The sequence below is a fragment of the Nelumbo nucifera genome, chromosome 1, assembly GCF_055504915.1.
Source record: "Nelumbo nucifera cultivar China Antique chromosome 1, China Antique-T2T, whole genome shotgun sequence".
Lineage (NCBI taxonomy): Eukaryota > Viridiplantae > Streptophyta > Magnoliopsida > Proteales > Nelumbonaceae > Nelumbo > Nelumbo nucifera.
Window position 1 is genome coordinate 134,251,362 of NC_142649.1, and position 19,838 is coordinate 134,271,199.

At 37.3% G+C, this 19,838-nt stretch overlaps 2 protein-coding genes across 2 annotated transcripts; one reads left to right on the forward strand and one right to left on the reverse strand.

The window, feature by feature from the left end:
- Positions 1–320: 320 nt before the first annotated feature.
- LOC104586443 (cold-responsive protein kinase 1-like) lies at positions 321–7,544 on the forward strand. The gene is made up of 7 exons (XM_010243689.3): positions 321–539; positions 1,621–1,761; positions 2,700–2,812; positions 4,231–4,441; positions 4,530–4,767; positions 5,248–5,395; positions 6,886–7,544. The coding sequence occupies exons 2-7, from the start codon at positions 1,686–1,688 to the stop codon at positions 7,216–7,218; spliced, it is 1,119 nt and encodes a 372-aa protein (XP_010241991.1). The 5' UTR covers positions 321–539; positions 1,621–1,685; the 3' UTR covers positions 7,219–7,544.
- Positions 7,545–11,530: 3,986 nt separating this feature from the next.
- Positions 11,531–19,131, reverse strand: LOC104586444 (clathrin light chain 1-like). The gene is made up of 3 exons (XM_010243690.3): positions 18,459–19,131; positions 12,597–12,750; positions 11,531–12,381 (listed from the first exon to the last, which is right to left on the reverse strand). The coding sequence occupies exons 1-3, from the start codon at positions 18,956–18,958 to the stop codon at positions 11,932–11,934; spliced, it is 1,104 nt and encodes a 367-aa protein (XP_010241992.1). The 5' UTR covers positions 18,959–19,131; the 3' UTR covers positions 11,531–11,931.
- Positions 19,132–19,838: the final 707 nt, after the last annotated feature.

The window sequence follows — 19,838 nt, forward strand, 5'->3', positions numbered from 1 at the left end:
CCACGGATTGACGGGTCCCACCAAGAAATTGCCTGCCAGCCTGTGGAAACAGAAGATCAGACGGAGGAGGTTAACCAATTGTTTTGAAGCTTATGGCCGCATGCGCAGACCTGCTTTCTACTCGTTGAAGAAGAAGAAGATGGACGTCTAGATTTTCCACGTCAGCAATTTCGTCGGTGAGATCGGAGGATGTGTGGTATCTATGGGCTATGGCAAAGGAGTCTAGACGGGCCGACTAGTAGTAGTAATCCTTTTCAATATGATGCCACGTGAAAAGCAAATCGGAACCTATGAAATACAGAAGATAACTTTTCATTCTTATTTCGGCGGGTGAAATACAGCGGTTGTTGGAACGGTCGTTTTCTGCAATGGGAAAGCTTAAAGGTGGAAAAAGCTTGAGAGTTGAGAGAACGAGCCTTGATTCATGGCCGCCTGTACTCTGTTTTGGTTGGTCTAAGAACAAGAACAGAGACCGATAATTTGATTCAGATTTCTGGGGTTTGACGGAATAGGGAACGGTTTCATTGTTTTCATTTCGGGTAAGCTTACAAAGAACGTACTTTCGCAATTCTCTTTACTTCCATTCTTTCTGATTAAGTTTCAGATTTTATTTTTCTTTCTCTCGGTTTATTCCGTTGGTTATTCACGATCTTAGTCATGATGTTGATGTGAATAGAGATGAAATCATTTCATCTTTCTCTCAAGACTTAGACTAGATAATAAGCTAGGTGGTTCTGAATTCGGATTTTTTTTTTTTTCAATTTTGTTTGGCAGTCAGTTGGAAATAAAGATATTTCGTAGAAGAAAAATGCACATGGATGCTCTTAGAAAACTAACGAGTCAAGAAGTTTGAATTTGATGCTGGGAAAGATCCTCCCTTTCTTGTTAGCTTGACTCCGTTTCCTAGTTCGACTAGGCAGCCTCAAATACTTAAGTTTAGAGTTCTTAGTTGGATGAAGCAAACCATTCTTTTTGACGTCTAACAGTAAGGCTGCGTTTGGTTTTCTAGAATATAAGGGAGGAACAGAGGGAAAGTTCTTCCCTCAACTCTCCGTTCCTCTCTTATTTTCTATCAAACCCAACATATAAGAACTTGAAAAAAAAAGGGGGACCAGATCATATATTTTATCACCCTAGAAGAGAAAACACCCCTTTATTTGTACCCAGATAAAATATGGACTTGTTTTGAAAAGGTCTATCCTGTAAAACTTGATTTTTGTAATCTTGTTAGCAGGATTGTATGTATTAAATGAAGCAATTGATGCTTGCAATCTCTATTTTAAATTTTAAAATTTAAGTTTAATTTTTTTATTTTTCTAATTCGGCAGATCTCCTTTGGGCTCATAGAAAAGAGAAAGGAAAATGGAAACCATGATATTTCAATTGGTCGATGAGAGATCTGGGGCTTTCTGCTCTCACTTTCTCATTTGAAAATTTGATCTGAGAATTGTTATGCTTGAATTAAGGCATAAACATTGCAAAACAAGAATAGTATGCTTTCATTTTGTAAAAGAGAGAAAATCAAGACTTAAAACGGAATCAAGCTGATGACTCATTCTTGTATCACGCTTTGGTGTCTTAAAATATGGATCCTTATTTCATATGGAAATCAATTTGCAGCCTGAAGGCGCATTCACGTCTACATGCAATTGCAGAAGATTGACATCTGATATTATTTCCTGGATATGAGTTGTGGTTGTTTTGGTGCCCCAGCAGTAGAAAAGAAAAAGTACCATGCTTATACTCATCAAGATGCAACTGGTAAGGACTTATTTATGATTCAATCTTCACATTTCTGTAGACTAAGGTAAAAGTTAATGCCATACAAGGGAAACTCATTCATATGCACAGAAAAGATTGTATAGCCATTTTGTCTAATTCCTGATTCAGCTTGAACTTTGATGCATTCATGTCAACACATATACACTGAAATGCACAAGCACAGAAGTGTGCCCATTCACACACAAAAACACATTCTTGCCTTAACATATAGTGTTATGGATCCTGTCATGCCTTCACTTTAAAATTCAACCTAAAATTTTAACTAATTTCTTGTTCTTGAAAGTATGCTAAGTTTGTCTTTGAGAAGGGCATTGGAGGGGACAGGGTTCACAAGCCTTCAAGCAAGGTGTAGCGGAGGCCTCCTAAAGCACAAATATGAAGTTTACCATGCCATAAAGAGTTAATAAGTGTAATTCCCATGTCATTAGCACACCTTAACCACCAAACAACAACGGCAAGGTCTTTTTCAGAAAAGGATTCAATGGTAGGATTTAAATAGAAACCTCCGGAATTCAAGGTTTGAATTGTGAATCATATCATAAATCACAAGATTTTGAAATTATAGCTGGAACGGAACCACTTGACTTTGACTAAGTGTATCTTTTGAGGGGTCAGGTCATCTCCCCTCCTAGTTTCTCATTAATAAAATTCTCTTTTTTCTTTAAAAGAAAAGAACCATATGACTATGCAAGTATTCCATCATTTGGTTCTATTAGCCACCAAGTTAAAATAATGATGATTAAGCTGCTTCTGGTTCAAAAGTTATGTATTAAGATAATTTTTTTGTATTACCATGTTTTCTTTATTTGTTTGCTATGCTTCAAATATCTTACTCTTTCTTCTTGCTGGTCTCCCATCTCTTCTTTTCCTTTTATTTTCAATTTGTTATTTATTACTATTTTTATGGTTGTGTGTAGAGCCATTGCCAGGGAATATCAAAATCTTCCGTTATAATGAACTGAAGTCTGCAACAAACAATTTTGATGCAAGCAATAAGATTGGCCGAGGAGGGTTTGGAACTGTTTACAAGGTCTGAACAATTTTACATAATGTTTTAGTTTGAAGAAGTTAAAGAGGACAGTGTTAACCACATGGGTAGCATCATATGTATTCACCTGATGTTTTATTTTGATTGATGCCTATGGAATCATTAAAAAAAGAAGAAAAAGAGATAAGAAAAACACAGTGGTAATTGTGCTTTAGATCGAGAAAGTCAAAGAGTGCAAGCTTAACTGCATAAATAGTGTCATGTATAATTATTTGAAATTTGATAGGTAATGAAACAATCAATAAGAAATGATAAAAAAGAAATAAAAACAAAATAAGACTAAATGGTCTTGAGCAACAACGACCCCCCCCCCCCAAAAAAAAAAAAAAAAAAAAACATAAATGGATTAGTAGTGCATCTCAACATGAACACATGAGGCCACAAGCAAGACAAATCTAAAATCCAATCTCCAAGAGGACCAGACATTTCACTAAGCTAAGGTAAACAACAACGACAAAACACGACAACAATCAATGAACTAAAGGAAAGGCCATAGTTTTCAAGGCACCAAGGCGAGGCTAGGCGACAGGAGGGCACCTTGTCTCCTAGTCGCCTAGGCGATGGATTTTTTTAAGTAAAAACATGTATCCTAGGGTAGTTCCGTTAAAGTATAGAGAATCAACATATTCCAACATATTCATGAGAAGAAGAAGAAGAAGAAGTTAGTATATAAACACACAAAATTAGTAAAGAAAAGAAGAAAATGTGTTGATTGGACAACATTTTATGTTCTTCCTTACTTATTGGTTCAGGTTTTGAAAGTCTTTGAGGGTTCAATACAGCATTTAGCGATGTTTGTGTTGATTAAACCCTAACAAATAAGAAAATAATAAAAAGAAATTAGTATATAAACACACAAAAAGTTTTTCATAACACACTATAGAACACTGCATGGCAATTAGGCAAGGCGAGCCTCCAAGGGCCCCTTGTCGCCTTGGCATGCCTTGACAACCATGGGAAAGTCAAATAAAAATACTTATTGGAACTCGAATCATCCAATGCTAGTCTTATTGCAGCCTCATTAGAAGACATAGGTTCCTCCTCACTTTTCAACTTGTGAATTTTCCCCTTCTGTTCAGTTCTTTTTATCTACCACTCTCTTGCTTCTTAAAACAAAAGAAGGGTCAAAAACCATCTATGGGAGAGATTTTCTCAAAGAGATTTTACAATCAAGGTAGTTCTATATAATTGTTTTGTTTTCTTTTTCTGCTTGATCATCACAATATAGGAACTTATTAAATATTAATGCTTTTATAGCTTATTGTACTTTTACTAATGATTAAGAACTTATGCACTGGTTCTATGTTTGGTATCAAATACGAGGCACAAAAAAATTGTCTTATTTTTCTATCAAGTATCCATAATGCCTATATTTATTAATTTTAATGTCATTTTTCCAGGGAATCCTCAGCAATGGAACAAAAGTTGCTGTTAAGGCACTTTCTGCTGAATCAAAGCAAGGAGTGAATCAATTCTTGGCTGAGATTCAAACAGTGTCAAATGTTAAGCACCCAAACCTGGTTGAGTTGATTGGATGTTGTGTTCAAGGAAACAATAGAATTTTGGTCTATGAATATGTAGAAAATAACAGCCTTGATCGTGCATTATTAGGTAATCTTCAGCAGCCACTATAGGTGAATGACTTGATGATATTCTGAAGAAGGCACTTAAGTATATTTTATTTTTTGTATCCTTGCAGGTTCTAAGAGTAAAAGCACTAAGTTAGATTGGGATAAAAGATCTTCTATTTGCATGGGTACAGCTAGGGGTCTAATATTTCTTCATGAAGAACTTGAGCCACCAATTGTGCATAGAGACATCAAGGCTAGTAATATACTTCTTGGCAAGGACTTCATTGCAAAAATTGGAGACTTCGGGTTGGCTAAGCTTTTTCCAGAAAACATAACTCATATTAGTACACGACTTGCTGGAACAACGTAAGTGACCTTTCAGATTCTGAAAACTATGGAAGGTTATATGTAGCATATATTACATGCCATTGTTTTTCTTTCCGCATTAGAATTTAGAAAATGAAAACCTTGCCTGTGAAGGTGTTTCTTGAGAATTTTGATCATTTTAGATATATTGTTGATTAATCTTGTCATTTCTTTTTTCTTTTCTTTTTTGTTTAATATATGTAGTCTTTACATGTAACATGTAGCGAACACCATATAGTTGAGATAATGCTTAGATGATGATGATGATATATACTCATTACATGCAGGCACACACACAGGAACACTCTCCCTTTTGAGATGCTTCATCTGTTGACATAAAATTATATTAAAATTGTTATCCTGCATATTACAAGCGGTTTATATTGGTCATTGGCCAAGCTGGTTCGGGCTAAGTTTACATGTTTTGCACTATTTAATTTTACGAGATATATTCCCACATTGTAGTATTGTTTGATGCAGTGGTTATTTGGCACCAGAATATGTATTGCGTGGTCAATTAACAAAGAAGGCAGATGTTTACAGCTTTGGGGTTCTTACACTCGAAGTAATTAGTGGCAGAAGCGTTGCAACAACCTGGGGAGAGATGAAGAAGTGTCTTCTTGAATGGGTTTGTTGGTTTTCCCTTCTAATTATTGTAAACCACTTTTGCAGGACTTGCACTCCCTGGACATTTCCTGATCAGTATTTTGCAATCTTGATTTGATTTCTTGACTTCTAGATCCTCTGCTCTTTTATGTGTGACTATGGTTCTATTTTATGGCAGTAGTTCTGCTACCGAAAACTTTAAAGTTTACTCAGCAACTCTTCTGTTGAAAAATTCGAATATACTTTTGCTTATAAATTTAATTATGGAATACCATGGAATGTTACAAGATTGTTATCCCCCACTTTCATATTTCTTCCCTGGAGTTTACTATTTGATTTTTCCTTGTCCCTTCTCATCATCTTCTTTTCCTCCCTCTTTTGGACTCAGCTAAAGAGAAAGGAAGGCATGACAGTCAACAAAACATTAAGTTACAGTTGCAAGTACATGCCTTGTTAATCCCCCTGTAATGACAGTCTTTAGCAGTCACCTGGTTTGTTGGTTTGCTTACCTAAGATTCAGGTTTACAGATCATGATTTTCCATACTTAAATAAATCCAGTTCATTAGGGGTAGGCTTCTAAGATTTACTTTTTTGCTTTTCCTAAGTTTGCCTCGTCCAATTGCTCCATCTTCTTTTGTTGAACAGTCCATTGTGAGATGTGAATTTAAACAAATATTTTTAATTTTGAATTGTAGTTTCATATTAGATATTTGGATTTGTAACTCACATATTTAAGTTGTTAGGAGATACAGTTTGCAAAATGGAGATTCTTCTCTGATTTTTCATGAAACGATTTGAAATAAAGTATGGTCTTTAGTGACTGCTAGGTCACAGGGGTGGTTTGGGTTTGCCTAACAAAAAATAGGCATAAGTAGAGGAAATAAAAATGGAAAAAAAAAACCAGAAATCTATGTTGGAATAAAGGATATTGAAATCTTCCAACAAATAATGATATACTTTCCTACTTTCTTGTTCTTTCCTTTTCTCCTGAAAGGGCATTTTTCATAATTTGTAATGCTTCATGTGAATCTTTCCATAATCTTCCTCTTTTCAATGTATTTCTCTCTGTTTCATCATCATCATCCAAGCCTTATCCCAACTATATGGGCTTGGCTACATGAATCCTGTTTCACCATTCTGTTCTGTTTAATGCCATATTCACTATTAAATTATTGGCACTTAAATCATTTCTTACTAGTCCTTTCAACTTGTAAAGTATACTTCTTATGGGTCCTGTCGATGGTCTTCTAAGCACATGACCAAACCATATTAGTCTAATTTCTCTCATTTTATCACCTATTGGAGCTACTTCTAGGTTCCTACAAATGGCTATTTCTTCTATCCTTTCTAGTTTTTCCACTCATCCATCTTAGCATATCTATTTCTGCCACTATCCTTTAGACATGTTTCTTAGCTGGCCTTACGACTGTTTTGTAGATATTTCCTTTTAATTTAAATGGTATTTCTCCCTGTTTCTATTCTATTATAATGTATGAGGTTTGCCTCTACAGACATGGCACCTTTATGGGGAAGGAAAATTGTTGGAGCTGGTTGATCCAGAGATAGAAGAATACCCAGAGGAAGAAGTTCTTAGGTACATCAAAGTAGCCCTTTTTTGCACCCAAGAAACAGCAGGTAGAAGGCCTACAATGAGCCAAGTTATGGACATGCTCTCAACAAACATACGGCTCAATGAGAAGGAACTTAAGCCTCCAGGTTTCTTTGAAGATTCAGTGGGAACCAGTGAAATCCCTTTATCAACAAAAAAATTCACATCAACCAACTATACCAACCAATCGTACAGCTTTTCTCCAGTCACTATCACTCAGGTGATTCCAAGATAAAGTATCAAATCATGTTTCTGAGCTTGTAAGACACCATTTGGTTCTTATGATTTCTGTAAATGGTTTTGGAAGGGAAAAATGTGAATCAGTGAGAGAGTAGTACCTCGATGCCCTGCATGCCATCTTTAATGCTTGGGTGCTTGTTTGGAAGCTCTGTTAGTGGTTCTCTATTGTATTCTTTTCTCCATCACAAGAGCTATTTGAAAGTGCCAGTCTGTGGAAGGTTACTTAAAGTAAAGATGTCGGTTGAAATTGAGAAGTGTTTTTGTAATGTATAACATTAGTAATTATATGGAGTAATTTAAGTAGCTTCTAGCGATCTCTCTTCATTGTTTTCTTCTCTTCCCTCAGAGTTCTTTGGAAGTGCAGTCACTGACAGATCTCCACAAGAAAAGATGTCTGTTCAAATTGAGAAACAAATTTCTAAATAGTGCTTCACCATACTTTTCTAAATAGTGCTTCACCATACTTTTCTAAATAGTTCTTTGGAAGTGCATCTTCACAAGCAAAGATCAATGCCTGGTTCCAGCAAGACAGTCTCAATCTTCAAGCATCCACAGTTCCACACTACCTGGTTGGACTGTTCAGATTGCTGTAAATGCTGGCTTAACTGTTTTTTAATATGGTCATTCACACAACTTCAAGCAACCTCTTGCTGCTTAAGGGTAACCAAGGTTCATGGTATCAATATCATACGGCCAATATGTATTCTTTTTTGGTCTGAGGTACACAATGCACCCATTGAGCAAAACAGTTGATACTTACCTCAAAACAAGTTTGTATTGAACTTATATTCTTTAATATTTATTAGAATATAATACAAAGTTGTATGTTGATACTTGTGAAAATGTGTAAGAAATAAGTATCTTGCATGCTAAGTTCACTTGATTTGTGGTTTCTCAGTTCCCATTATAATTTATAAACATATGAATATTTTTTATTGTGGTGTATTATGTATGTAAAAGTACAATATTGGATTCATGTGTATTAATCATACAAATGTAAGTTACAATTGGTTTATGTCTAATATGTTGATTGAAATATTTCACCTTGGACAGAAGCTGATGAACTATGTACTTATATGTTTTGCACCTTATATCCAATTGAATTGTGGAATTTGTGTTATTGGTGTATTTATAAAAGGGTTCAATTATGATGCCGGAAAGACATTATACTGGAAAAACTCACAACCAATCAACTGGCATCATAAAAGTAGTAACCAATCATGTGGGTTTTCATTAAAATTCAACGGGGGTTTTGATTGGTCAAAACCTTTCTGGTATCACCAGGAGCAAAGTTTGTACCCAGTTCAGTTTTGCTTTCGCTCATTTGGCTGAATTTGGGAAGAGTGATAAATACAAATATGTACAGTGCAAAACCTTGTAAATGGTATTTCTAAACATTGTATTTGCACTGTATATATTTGTTTTTGAACTCTCTCAAACTGAGCCTTTGTAATTATGATTTTCATTCTTACCTGATGCCAGATTTGTACTTTTTTTGCTCTTTTGCACTCATTAATAGTGCAAATTTTGCATCTCAAAAACTGATTTGTACCACCTTCCTCCTACCTACCTCAATTTTTTCTCATATAAAGTGGGGATGGTAGTCGATCAAGACTACAATCAGTCTTGAATCCGAAAGTAAAAGAAAGAGTTCAGGTGGAGAAAAGAAGAAGAAAAGAGAGAAAGCAGAAGCACACGAAGGGTTTTAGAAAAGGAGAGAGAGGGTCGAATAGAATCAATTTGCCGACCCACTCTTAATATTTATATGTTTATTAATTGTAAAAAAGGTTGAATTGCCCTTAATGCTTACATGGAAAATAAACTAATAATAAAGCTGAAATAACAAGCTGTAACAATAAAACCGAAATAACTATCAATTAACACTGACATAACTAATAAAGAATACATGTTGTGCTGCCATACGAACATAATGGGGACCACAGCCGTGGGGTCCACATCAGTGTTCTCTACAGGGACCACACACCCCACCTCACTCGCAGACAGAAAACCCCCATCCTACATCCATTCTTTTTCATTTAAAGTTAGAATTACTTCATTTTATTTCCCTTAAACAAATAAGAAAGTCAAATCTAAAGCAGAAGTAAACCCAGAATTTATACTCAGCCTTTTTGCACTCCCATGCATTTACACCAGTACAAATGAAATTCATACTGCAACCAAACGCAGCCTCATGTGTTTTATACCTCTTCTTGGTGCTGACTGTTGTGTTTGGAAAAACAATAATTATGTGTTTATAATGGATTGAAATAGGGGCATTTTATTACTGCACCTAAAAGCGGCTTCAAGAAAAAATATTCCATTCCAATAACCTACATGATTTTAACCCTATCCACAGGCCACAGCCTACATGATTTGAAGATGCTTGTAAGTGAGTCAACTTGTTTTTTATTTGACCAAATCAGTGGCTTCATTGCAGATCAAAACCACTCAATATAAAACATCATCTAAATATGCAACATGTAAAATTTGGTCCCAATCAAAGGTCGGCATGAAATCCACAATTTTTATGTTTACTTGTACAAAACTTCAATGGACAGAAATTGTTGGGTGACATATGGCTTAAGAGGGATATTTGGTGTCTGTATCTTCATCAAGCATCACAAGGCCAATTTGCTGGTCCACATTGGACAACAGGTGATTCGGTTGTTTTTTGACTTTGAAAACTGAGAACAAGGTAGATCCTTTCACGAAAGCAGTTTAGCTTTAAATGTAAAATGCTATTGAAGCAGAAGCTACCGCACTGCTAGAGGGTTTTAATCTTTTCTCATTCTTTGGGCATTCAAAACTTCATTGTGGAAGGAGATGTCGGAGATGTAACCCAAGCTCTGTTGAAGACTTGGGAGTCTACTCCTCAGTCCTCACCCTCCTTGCCTAGTTCTCACGCTCATTGGGAATTGTAGAGCCCTCCTTTCAGGTTTTATGTTTGTCAATTGTGATGAGACCCGCCATGTCTAAAGGGAGGCCAATGTTGTAGCCTCACTTACTAGTTACCAGCCACCGTTGTTTTGACTCACCTCCAAACTATCAGGTTCGAGCTTGATTCGAATTAGAGATTTGAGCTCGAGCTCAAGATTGGCTCGAGTCAAAAGCTCGGAAGTTTGAATTCAACTACCTTTGATTGTAGGCCTCTCAAGCAGCCGAGGTCTCACTCAACTACTGAAGTGTTGAGCTAAGGTTTCCCTAACAGGCGAGGTATTGAGTTAAGGTCTCCCTTAATTGACAAGGTGCCGAGCTGAGGTCTCCCTCAGTTGTCGAGGTGCTGAGCCGAGATCTCCCTTAGTGACCGAAGTGTCGAGCCAAGGTCTCCCTCAGTGGTCGAGGTGTCGTCTAGCTCGAGTTCGATTTGAATTAGAGACTTGAGCTTGATCTCAGAAGTTCAAGCTCGGCTCGACTTGAACTCGACTACCTTTGGTTGCAGGTCCCCTAGTAGCTGAGATACCAAGATGAGGTCTCCCTCAATTGGAGAGAGAGTGGCATTATTGTAATTTATAAGGAGAGAGATGGCATTCTTGTAATTTGTAAGAGAGAGAGAGAGAGTTGGTAGGAGAGTGACATTCTTGTATTTTAAAAGAAAAAATAGCAAGAGAGAGAGAGTTGGAAGGAGAGTGGTATTCTTGTAATTTGAAAGAAAAAAAAACAAAAGAGAGAAAGTTGGTAAAAAATGACATTCTTGTAATTTCTATAAAGAAAAAGGCAAAAAATACTGTTAGATTCCATTTCCTTCATCCTCAAGCCTTCTTATATATACATTTCAGCTTAATATATTTATATAGAAATAGATTTCATTGTTTCAGCTTTACTTAAGATGTATCCCATTTAAACTCCCTGTAATTTTCTTGGTTGAATGAAATTTTCCTGCGGGCTTTAAAAATAAAACGGTCATGACTCATGTGCTGCATTTTAACAGCAAAAAAAATGACAGAATAAGCGAGGGGTGGTTTGTCTTGCTATTTCAGTCAACGGTGGAAAAGGCAAGGGGAGGTTTCAGTATTTCTCAGAAAGACAGAAACCTCAAGGAAGGTTCAAGGATTTTTCCCATATAATTTGAAGTATCGTAAACCTTGGTTAATGGAAAACTTTCAAGAATAGATTGGCATGTTAACTCAATCATGTCTTTAATTAGGACTTTCAAAAAAAATCAGGTTTCCAAATAGACTTCTAGTTCCAGCATGGTCAGATTGACATGTTCATTCATTGTAAAAATAAAGAAAAGAACAAAAAATGGCACCATTACCCTCCTCAAGCCGTAGATAAAAAAATGTAAAAGGCCAATAGCAATGGGTCACTGACAGAACTAAACCAGCTTGTAATTAAAGAAATGAGGAGCTCATATTGCTTATTCTTGTATTCTCTCTGGTAACATAGAAAGGCCACACCCAGAAACAAGCTTGAGTCACTGAAGTAATAATACTCAAGAAATGAATTCTACCTACAAAAATAAATTTCCAAAAAAAAAAATTGTAACGAACAGTGACATTGCAAGCCCACCGACCCTGAAGCAAAAAGAGAAGAAAGGCTCACTACAGTCCACAGCCAGAGTGTGTGACCTAGACGCAGCTGTGTTTATTCTCAGTAGCGAATGGCATGGTCAGATAGTAAGCAACATAAGATCCAATTCATGGAACAGAAGGGATAAAAGAAGATATAGGAAAAAAGGAAATGAACTTGTCATGTGCCATCATCATCATCATGCGGTAGATGAGTCAGGCTCTTTAACTGTCTGGCCCTTGACTGCAGCAGGAGCATCTTTCTTGGGTTCTGGGACACCATTTGCAACCGCTTCTTTGGCAGCAGATGCTGGTGCAGCATCCTTGACATCGTTCCCATTCTTGGCACCCTTCCCATCCTTGGCGTCCTTTCCATCTTTGCCATCCTTAGCAGGTGGAGGGGGTGGTGGGATCATGTGAGATGGAGGTGTCTGCTTCAGCTTCAGGAGTAACTGCCGCATCCTGGAAAGATCAGTGGGCTTCCCAGGCTTTGGACCCTGGATAACCACAATGGATGGCTTCTTTTCTGGATCCTTTCTTCCTCTTTTCTTCTCTATATTAGGCACTTCATGGGGGATGAGCTCTGCTATTGCTTTCCAGTATTGTTGGTCCGCATTCTTGTGGAATTTCTCTTGGTTAGCCAAGTGTAACTGTCCAAGGACAAGACCATTTGTATTAGGAATAAAATAAACAATCTTTTAGTAGGATATTTAGCTAGTTTATTAATTATTTTCTGTTATCAATCAAAAAAAGAAAGAAAGAATATGAGAAAAAAAGTCAAAACTGTCCAAGAGAAAAGGAAAAAACACAGAGGCAACAATAATGGAAAGGAAGCAATAGGAGCGAAGTTCTTTGGCAGTTCAACCTTTTCTCTTTCTCTGTTATGAGCCTTGTTAGTCTCACAGTTAACTCTTCTTTTCTCATAGAAAGATCGTTTATATTCTTCAGCTTCTTCAATAATCTGGTTACGCATCTCTTTCTCCCTCTTCTCCTTCTCCTCAAGATGAATAGCATTTTGGCTGCTCAAATCCATAGTTGAAGTACTGTAAGATCTAGTAAATTCTATAGGCAGTAAACCCTAGCAACTACTACTTAAATCAGGCAGGCAATTAGGTAAAGATAAGAGAGAATATAAAGCATATAACAAACCCTATCATAAACTATACACTAAAGAGAGAGAAGTGCATTTATAAACTTGCAAAGATAAGAGAAGACAGAAATTTAAATCATGTTGGATGCACGAAAGAGAAAGATTACTAAGTTTTTTGTAAAGAATGAAGAACTCAAGGAAAACTAGGCGTCTGTTTGGAACCATTGCCGTTGCTCCAGAAAACGGCGCCACATCAGCACCATGTCAGAAAAAATGGTGCTTCAGGAAACGGGCATTTGTTTGGAACCATTTTTCCATAAAAAACGGTGCTCCAAGCCACACCTCAGAAATCGGGAAGGCATGGCTTGGAGCAACGCCAAATTTGGCGTTTCCTGGAGCTGCAGCTCGTTGCTGCCAACAGGGCAGTGATGTGACACTGATGTGGCACTGGATAATGGATACCAGTGCTGAAAATGTTTCCTGGAGCATTGGTAACAGAAAAAGTTGTTGTTGCTCCAGGAAACGTCCTACCTGGCAGCAACTATTCCAAACAAAATAAAGACACCGTTTTCTCAGAAAGCGGTGCTTCCAACCCACACATCAGCAGCACCATTTTCTGATGCCAAACAAAACAAACAACGTCCTACCTAACTGCATCTGCAGCACCGATGCCAAACATATACTAGAGAAGCCATTTAAAAGAAAAATTACTAAATGAAGAACATATAAAGGCTGATGGTGGGAAGGAATAAGTAACTCTAATATAAGTAAAAATAATAAGTACTTTTTTACAATTAGAGCTTCCAAAGCGGAGAATTTAAATAAAACAAAGAAGAGAAAAAATATTAGGACTTGATGATATTCCAATAGAAGTTTGGGGAAGTATGGGAGAGCAGGAGAGGTTAGGCTTGCTATTGGCTAACTATTTAATAAGCTAATGAAAACAAGGAAAATGTCAGATAAATGGAGAAACATGTTGCCTATATTTAAAAACAAGTGATAATACAAAGTTGCAATAGTTATCATGGGATTGAACTAATGGCCCACACTATGAAACTTTGAGAGAGAGAGTAATTGAATAGAGGTTACAACATGAAACCAGTGTTTTCAACCTGTAGTCAAACCAGTTAACGCATCACCTAGCCAGATTTCTAGGTCCATTTCATCCCCAACGTATTTGCTTGGAAAAAAGTGTTGACTTGGTCAATGATCTGATGAGCCGTTCAGTTAAATCACTAGACCATTTGACCTGGTAGCATGTCACAAATTAGACATTAGTTCTCTTTTTTTTTTTGTATTTTATCAATTTATCCATTTTCAATGTTGAAACAATAATGCTCATTTATCATGCTTTTTGTGTATTTTTATCTATACTTATATTTTTGTTCAATTTATGATGTCATAGGTTGACTGATTTGACCTGGATGGTTGAACCACTAACCCACCATCCAGAAGAAAAGCAGTTCCATTTTTGGGTCATTATATATATATATATATATATATATATATATATTGCATGAAACAAGCATATCGAAAACCTAACTTGGAAGCTACCCCTTTATAGAGATAGTTGACAAAAATATGATAGAGTACCTTCATAAAGTACTCATTTATTTAGAGAAAGCATATGATAGAGTTCCTAGAAAGTTAATATAATGGGTTTTGTACATTTCTGTCCACCCGAGAGAAGAAGCAAAATAATGCAGAGATGAACAACAACAGCCATTCTTTGGGTGGTTTGCGAGGAGAGAAACTCCCAACTGTTCAACAATAAGGAGAGGTTTGTTGAGGAAGATATTGATAATATATCAACCAAAGTCATACATTGGGTAAAAGCAATAGACATTTCCTAGAAATCAAAAAAAAAAAAAGCAAGACATTTCCTCTCCCTTCTCTGTGGTGATATTATAAGAACCTGGAAGATAGTGGCTGATACTTCCTCAACAAAACAACTCTCCTTCTTAGATGGACTTCCCCAAGTTCAGGTATTGTAAATCTGAATTTCGATAGTTGCAGCCTAGGAAACCCTGGATTGGTGGGTTTTGGAGGGGTCTTCAGAAATGATGATGGAAACACTGTGGCTTTGTTCTCAGGCTGCATAGAAGTTGGAGACTCAAGGAAGAAATGTGGGAAATTCTACATGGGGTGAGACAGGCCAAAGCCATGAATCTCAGATGTTGAAGGAACTCCAAAGTAGTAGTTGGCTGGATAAGGGGAAACCAGGAGGCTCCTTGGATATCATGTGTAAATTGGGAGAAAATGTATTGTGGATTCCAAGATCTGCCAATGGGCTGGCTGATGGATTGACAGAACAAGGGACTAGAAGGGACAGTTTGAATTGGGATCAACTGATGTAATTATACTGCTGTTTTGCTGTTTCCCATCTTCTTTGCTTTTTGGTGGTGTTAGCCAAGGCTAACAATCCCAATGGTGTATCTTTACCCTTACATCTTAATAAAATTCTGTCAGTTATTCATAAAAAAGGGTTTTAGAAAAGAAAAGAGTACCAAATAGGTAGATGGACCTAATTAAGGAAAAGGACATATATATGATGGAGCAATAACCAATATTGAACACCCAAGGAAAAGAAAAAAGATTTTTTCATTAGATAGGACTCCACCAAGACTCAGCATTCAATCCTAATTTGTTTGCACTGGTCATGGATGAATACAAGAGGAGGTCCCTTGGTGTATTCTGTTTGCCAATAACATAGTATTAATTAATAAACTCAAGAGGGATGTAATGCAAAAAAATTAGATTCACGGACAAATGCCTTAATGACAATGGGTTTTAAAATAATTAGTAGGGGTGCAACTTGGGAAATCTCATGTTAAAATTTGAATGGGCCTGGCCTAAAAGCCCCAAGCCCGGTGCAATGTAAAATCTTCAAATCGAGTACCCAACTTGCATCGCATCCCTAATAAGCAGGACTGAAACAAAATATATGCAACACAAGTTTAATGATAATAGGAGTTCAAATTGCCAAATTGGGTACATTTAGGATTAGAGACCAAGAGATATCTCAATGTGACCACTTCTTTATCTTAGTTCAATTAAGGAAGTTAATGGGTCAGGTTAAATGGTAAACCCAACTTGACTTGACCCTATAGGATTGGGTTAGGGCCATGCTCATTAGGGTGTAGGGTTGGGTAAGGGTTTTGATTCTTCAACCCGAGTTAGGTTGGCTGACCTGGCCTATTGGGTCATAATACCCCTACACAATATAAAGGGCATTCTTGTAATTTGGTCTGACTTCTAACCCATAACGATAAAGTTTTAAGGTTTCTCTTCATGTTTGTTTTAACTTTCCTTCTTTCACTATGGAGAAAGTGATACCTTGGTCCCATAAACCAAATTCTAACTTAAATTCATAGCTCTTGGATTTTCAAAATGTGTGATAAAAAAATATATAATTCAAAGACTGCAGGTTGGATCAGGTCAGTAATGGGTTGAATCCTAGTCAGGTTCTGGTGGAAGTATGGGATGATTAGGTTAGGGTTGAGGCAACCTGTGCTGAACCTGACCCGTTGACATTGTTAAGTTCAATAGTCCATAAGAAGGGAGACTGAAAAAGATGCTAATCATAGAATAAGAGCAGCATGGGCAAAATGGAGGGGTGCATCTAGAGACCTGTACGTAGGAGAGTTCCTCGTGGACTGAAAAAATAAATTATAAAGTGGCTCTAAGGCCAGCTAGAAGCAACATGTTCAAAAAAGCAAAATAGCAGTTAGCAGAAATGCAAATGTTAAGACAAATGAGTGGAAAAACTAAGATGGTTTGATCACGTGCAAAGAAGACCATCTATAGCACTGGAGAGAAGAAATGATCTATTACGAGTAAAAGGGTCTAGAAGCACTAGGAGCATATCTAAAAGGAAATAGGCTGAAGTAGTGAGGAATGATTTAGGGGACATAATTTAACAATGGATGATATGACATTGAATAGAGCGAAATGGCAGAACAGGATACATGTAGCTGACCCCATATAGTTGAAACAAGGCTTAGTTGAATTAAGATATCAAGTTAAGCTTAAAACAGTAAATATTACAAGTTATGGCTGATTTACAGACAATTTAAATGTCTCAAGGGATTTTCTATTTTTTATTATTTGAGTTTTTGAATTAGAATATTATTATTTTTAGGACTTATATTGGTTTTAAAATTCATTTTCTGGTCAAAAAAGTCTATCAAGGATACCAAATGATGGTGGTTCAGTTGGTAGGTTCTCTGACTCGTCGGAGTAGAGACCTGGGATTAAATCCCACTGCCCCCAGGGTTCAGAGGTTAAGGGAGGGGGATGGGCTATCCCCCGTTGTGTAGCCCCATGAAACAAAAATAAAAAGCTTTGTGGGGATGGAAAAGGATAATCCATGAATGTGAGTATCATGAAGGATGAATGGTGTGCAGAAAAGTTCATTGTCAAATGATTAGAGTTTAAGACCAGTTCCAGTCAACAAAAATATAGCTTATCAATTTAATAGTCCAGATTGTTAGCTATACGCCATGCCTTATTGGACAACCATAGTGAATTCCACAATTAAGGTGTCTAAGCTTCTTGCTTGGTTCTTCCCACATATGCTGAAAGGATGAGAAGCTCAACAATATCTGTTGAGGATGCTAGAAATCTTCACTTAATTCCTGAAACCACTTAAAGGTGCCCTCTACTTGAGGACTTCATGCATAACCTTCCTATATTTCTTAAAAGTATCACAAGACTGTGAAATTTATCTTGCTAATACTGATGTGTCCACTCCAAGAAAAAATAAATGATCTTCAATTGTATCTCCACCCAAATCTCAACTGTTCTAAAGGGGAGTGACAGAGAGCATGCCTTGGACTATTTGAGTAAGGGTTCCTAGATCAAAGGCCTCCAGCTGCACAAGTTTGAAGGCACCAAAGAGTACTAGATAATTTAGACACATGGATATAATGTGATACACTAGGAGAATCTTTCTGCATGTGATCAATGTTGGTTCCCATTGAAAAGAAAATAAGCCAGTTTGGAGTAAGCCCTGAGCCTTCTTCTCAAGTGCCACTTGTATGGAGCAGGGAAATTGGGATGGCCATTGGATGATAGGTGCAATGACCTGGGTAAGAAACCCTGTATCCCACACTTATTTGATGACAGCAGAATCATGCCAACATCATTGGTTCAAAGCGAACTGTTCATCTGCCTTAGGGATTGGAAAACCTAGTTTTTGGGGAAAGAATTACCAGACTAACTCGTTTAAATTTTAAACAACTAAAAGACTTATCGTGATACATAAATGTCTTCAACCAAGTATGGTAGACTTTTATTTATACACACATAAGCTAAAAAGAAGGATACTTATTCAATGTAACAGTGCAAAACGAGCAGAAGCTTACAACTCCTAACGCAAAGTCAGAAACCACAAACAAAACAGTTCAGCTTATGAGAAAATTGCCGGACTTAATCAATTACACCAGGGGGAAATATCAATAAAATGAGAGTAACGCAGAAAGATCTGAGCGTATTTCATAAGCGGCAAGAGAATGATCACAAATCAAGAAGACAAACACAATGCAAGCATACAACTAGCACAGCCTCAACAGATCAGCCTAATTGAGATCCAAAATCAAAGAAAAAAATGACAAATTGAACAATTCGAGACCTCACCGTCGCCATTCGCGAAAAGCAAAACCTTCCTCGGGCTGCATTTCACTGGGAGGAGGAAGCACAGGTCCGTCAGAGGTAAAAATGCCTTCCGTGTCCGCAGCGAGATCATATGCTTTCCCATTGCCGTTGGATACGGGGATCGAGGAGAAAGGGGACGGAGAGTAACCGGGAGTGGGATCATTGGCGACGGAGGAGCTAAAGCCAAAGATTTCAGGAGAAGGCGGGGAGCCATCTAAGTTGTGGGAGAGGTGCTGGCCGGTGACATCGTCATCGGTGGGGAAAGCACCGTGGTGGTATTCAGAGGGTGCAGGTGGAGGGATGCCGTCGGCCACATCGATGGGATCTACCTTGTGTTCTTCGTCGGCAGCGAAGTTCATGTAGGACTCGTAGCGTTGGGAGGGGAGGCGAGGATCGTAGCCGATGTAGCCATCGTCGTCGAAGGGGCGAGTGGAGCTCCTCACCTCTTCTCCATCGTTGCTGAATGTGTCAAACGACTCCATTTGTGCACCTCTTGTCTCTGTTCTCTGTGTGTATGAGTCTCGTCTCTCTGGTCTCGAATATCAATTGTCCGTCTTTCGCTTGATTTTTCTCTGAGAACGAAGGAATGTAGAGGTGGTTGCACTCACAATCAGAAATAAAGAAATAGTCGACTCTCTGTGTGTGAGAGAGAGAGAGAGAACATTCAAACGTGTTGAATAAATAAAAGTCTGTCAGTTTCCTTCGACAACGTGAATTGTTTGTTTATTCGACTTAAAAAAAACAAAATCACAGTTTGGAAAAATAAAAAATAAAAAACAAAAAACATCGATGATAAGAAAACACGCAAATCATATCGTTTTTTATTATTTTCGAACTTATGAATTTCTGATTTCGGAAGCAAGTTTTTCTTTTATAATTTGATATACCATGTTTGATAAAAGCACTTTTCTTTTATTTTTATTCGGATCTAATTCCATTGAAATGTGTTACTGATATGTGTGCAAAGGGAGTTCGCGAATATATGTATGGTTTTGCTATCCTATGACAAGAACAATGGCCACATCAGCAAGAAGGTAGTTTTTTTTGTTTTATAAAACAAAATCATTTGATGAGATCGGCTTCGATGCTCACAAGACCGTGCTCATTTCTTACCGATCGTGTATAGCCAGCCTTTTACAACCGTGAATTAGGAATATTTTTCTATTTGTATTTTTTTTATGAGGAAATATTAATTGCAAGGGACTGTGCGAACCGTATGAACACGGTATTCTGAAGACCAAATCCGATTTTTCATTTGATATAGAAGTATATACCAATTTTTATAATTGATCCAGGCAATTAAACCGCTCAACCCGGAAATTGGTCGTCAAACCGGTTCCCTTTATCGCTTGGTCGTCAAAC

Bases quoted from the DNA above. Each gene is read 5' to 3' on its own strand.
- LOC104586444 (XM_010243690.3), bottom strand. From the start codon at position 18,958: ATGGAGTCGTTTGACACATTCAGCAACGATGGAGAAGAGGTGAGGAGC. The intron at 12,751-18,458 runs GTGAGGTCTCGA...GGATTTGAGCAG, and splicing joins GCTTTTCGCGAATGGCGACG to CCAAAATGCTATTCATCTTG. The intron at 12,382-12,596 runs GTTGAACTGCCA...GTCCTTGGACAG, and splicing joins ATAACAGAGAAAGAGAAAAG to TTACACTTGGCTAACCAAGA.
- LOC104586443 (XM_010243689.3), top strand. From the start codon at position 1,686: ATGAGTTGTGGTTGTTTTGGTGCCCCAGCAGTAGAAAAGAAAAAGTAC. The intron at 4,442-4,529 runs GTAATCTTCAGC...GTATCCTTGCAG, and splicing joins CCTTGATCGTGCATTATTAG to GTTCTAAGAGTAAAAGCACT. The intron at 4,768-5,247 runs GTAAGTGACCTT...TGTTTGATGCAG, and splicing joins ACACGACTTGCTGGAACAAC to TGGTTATTTGGCACCAGAAT.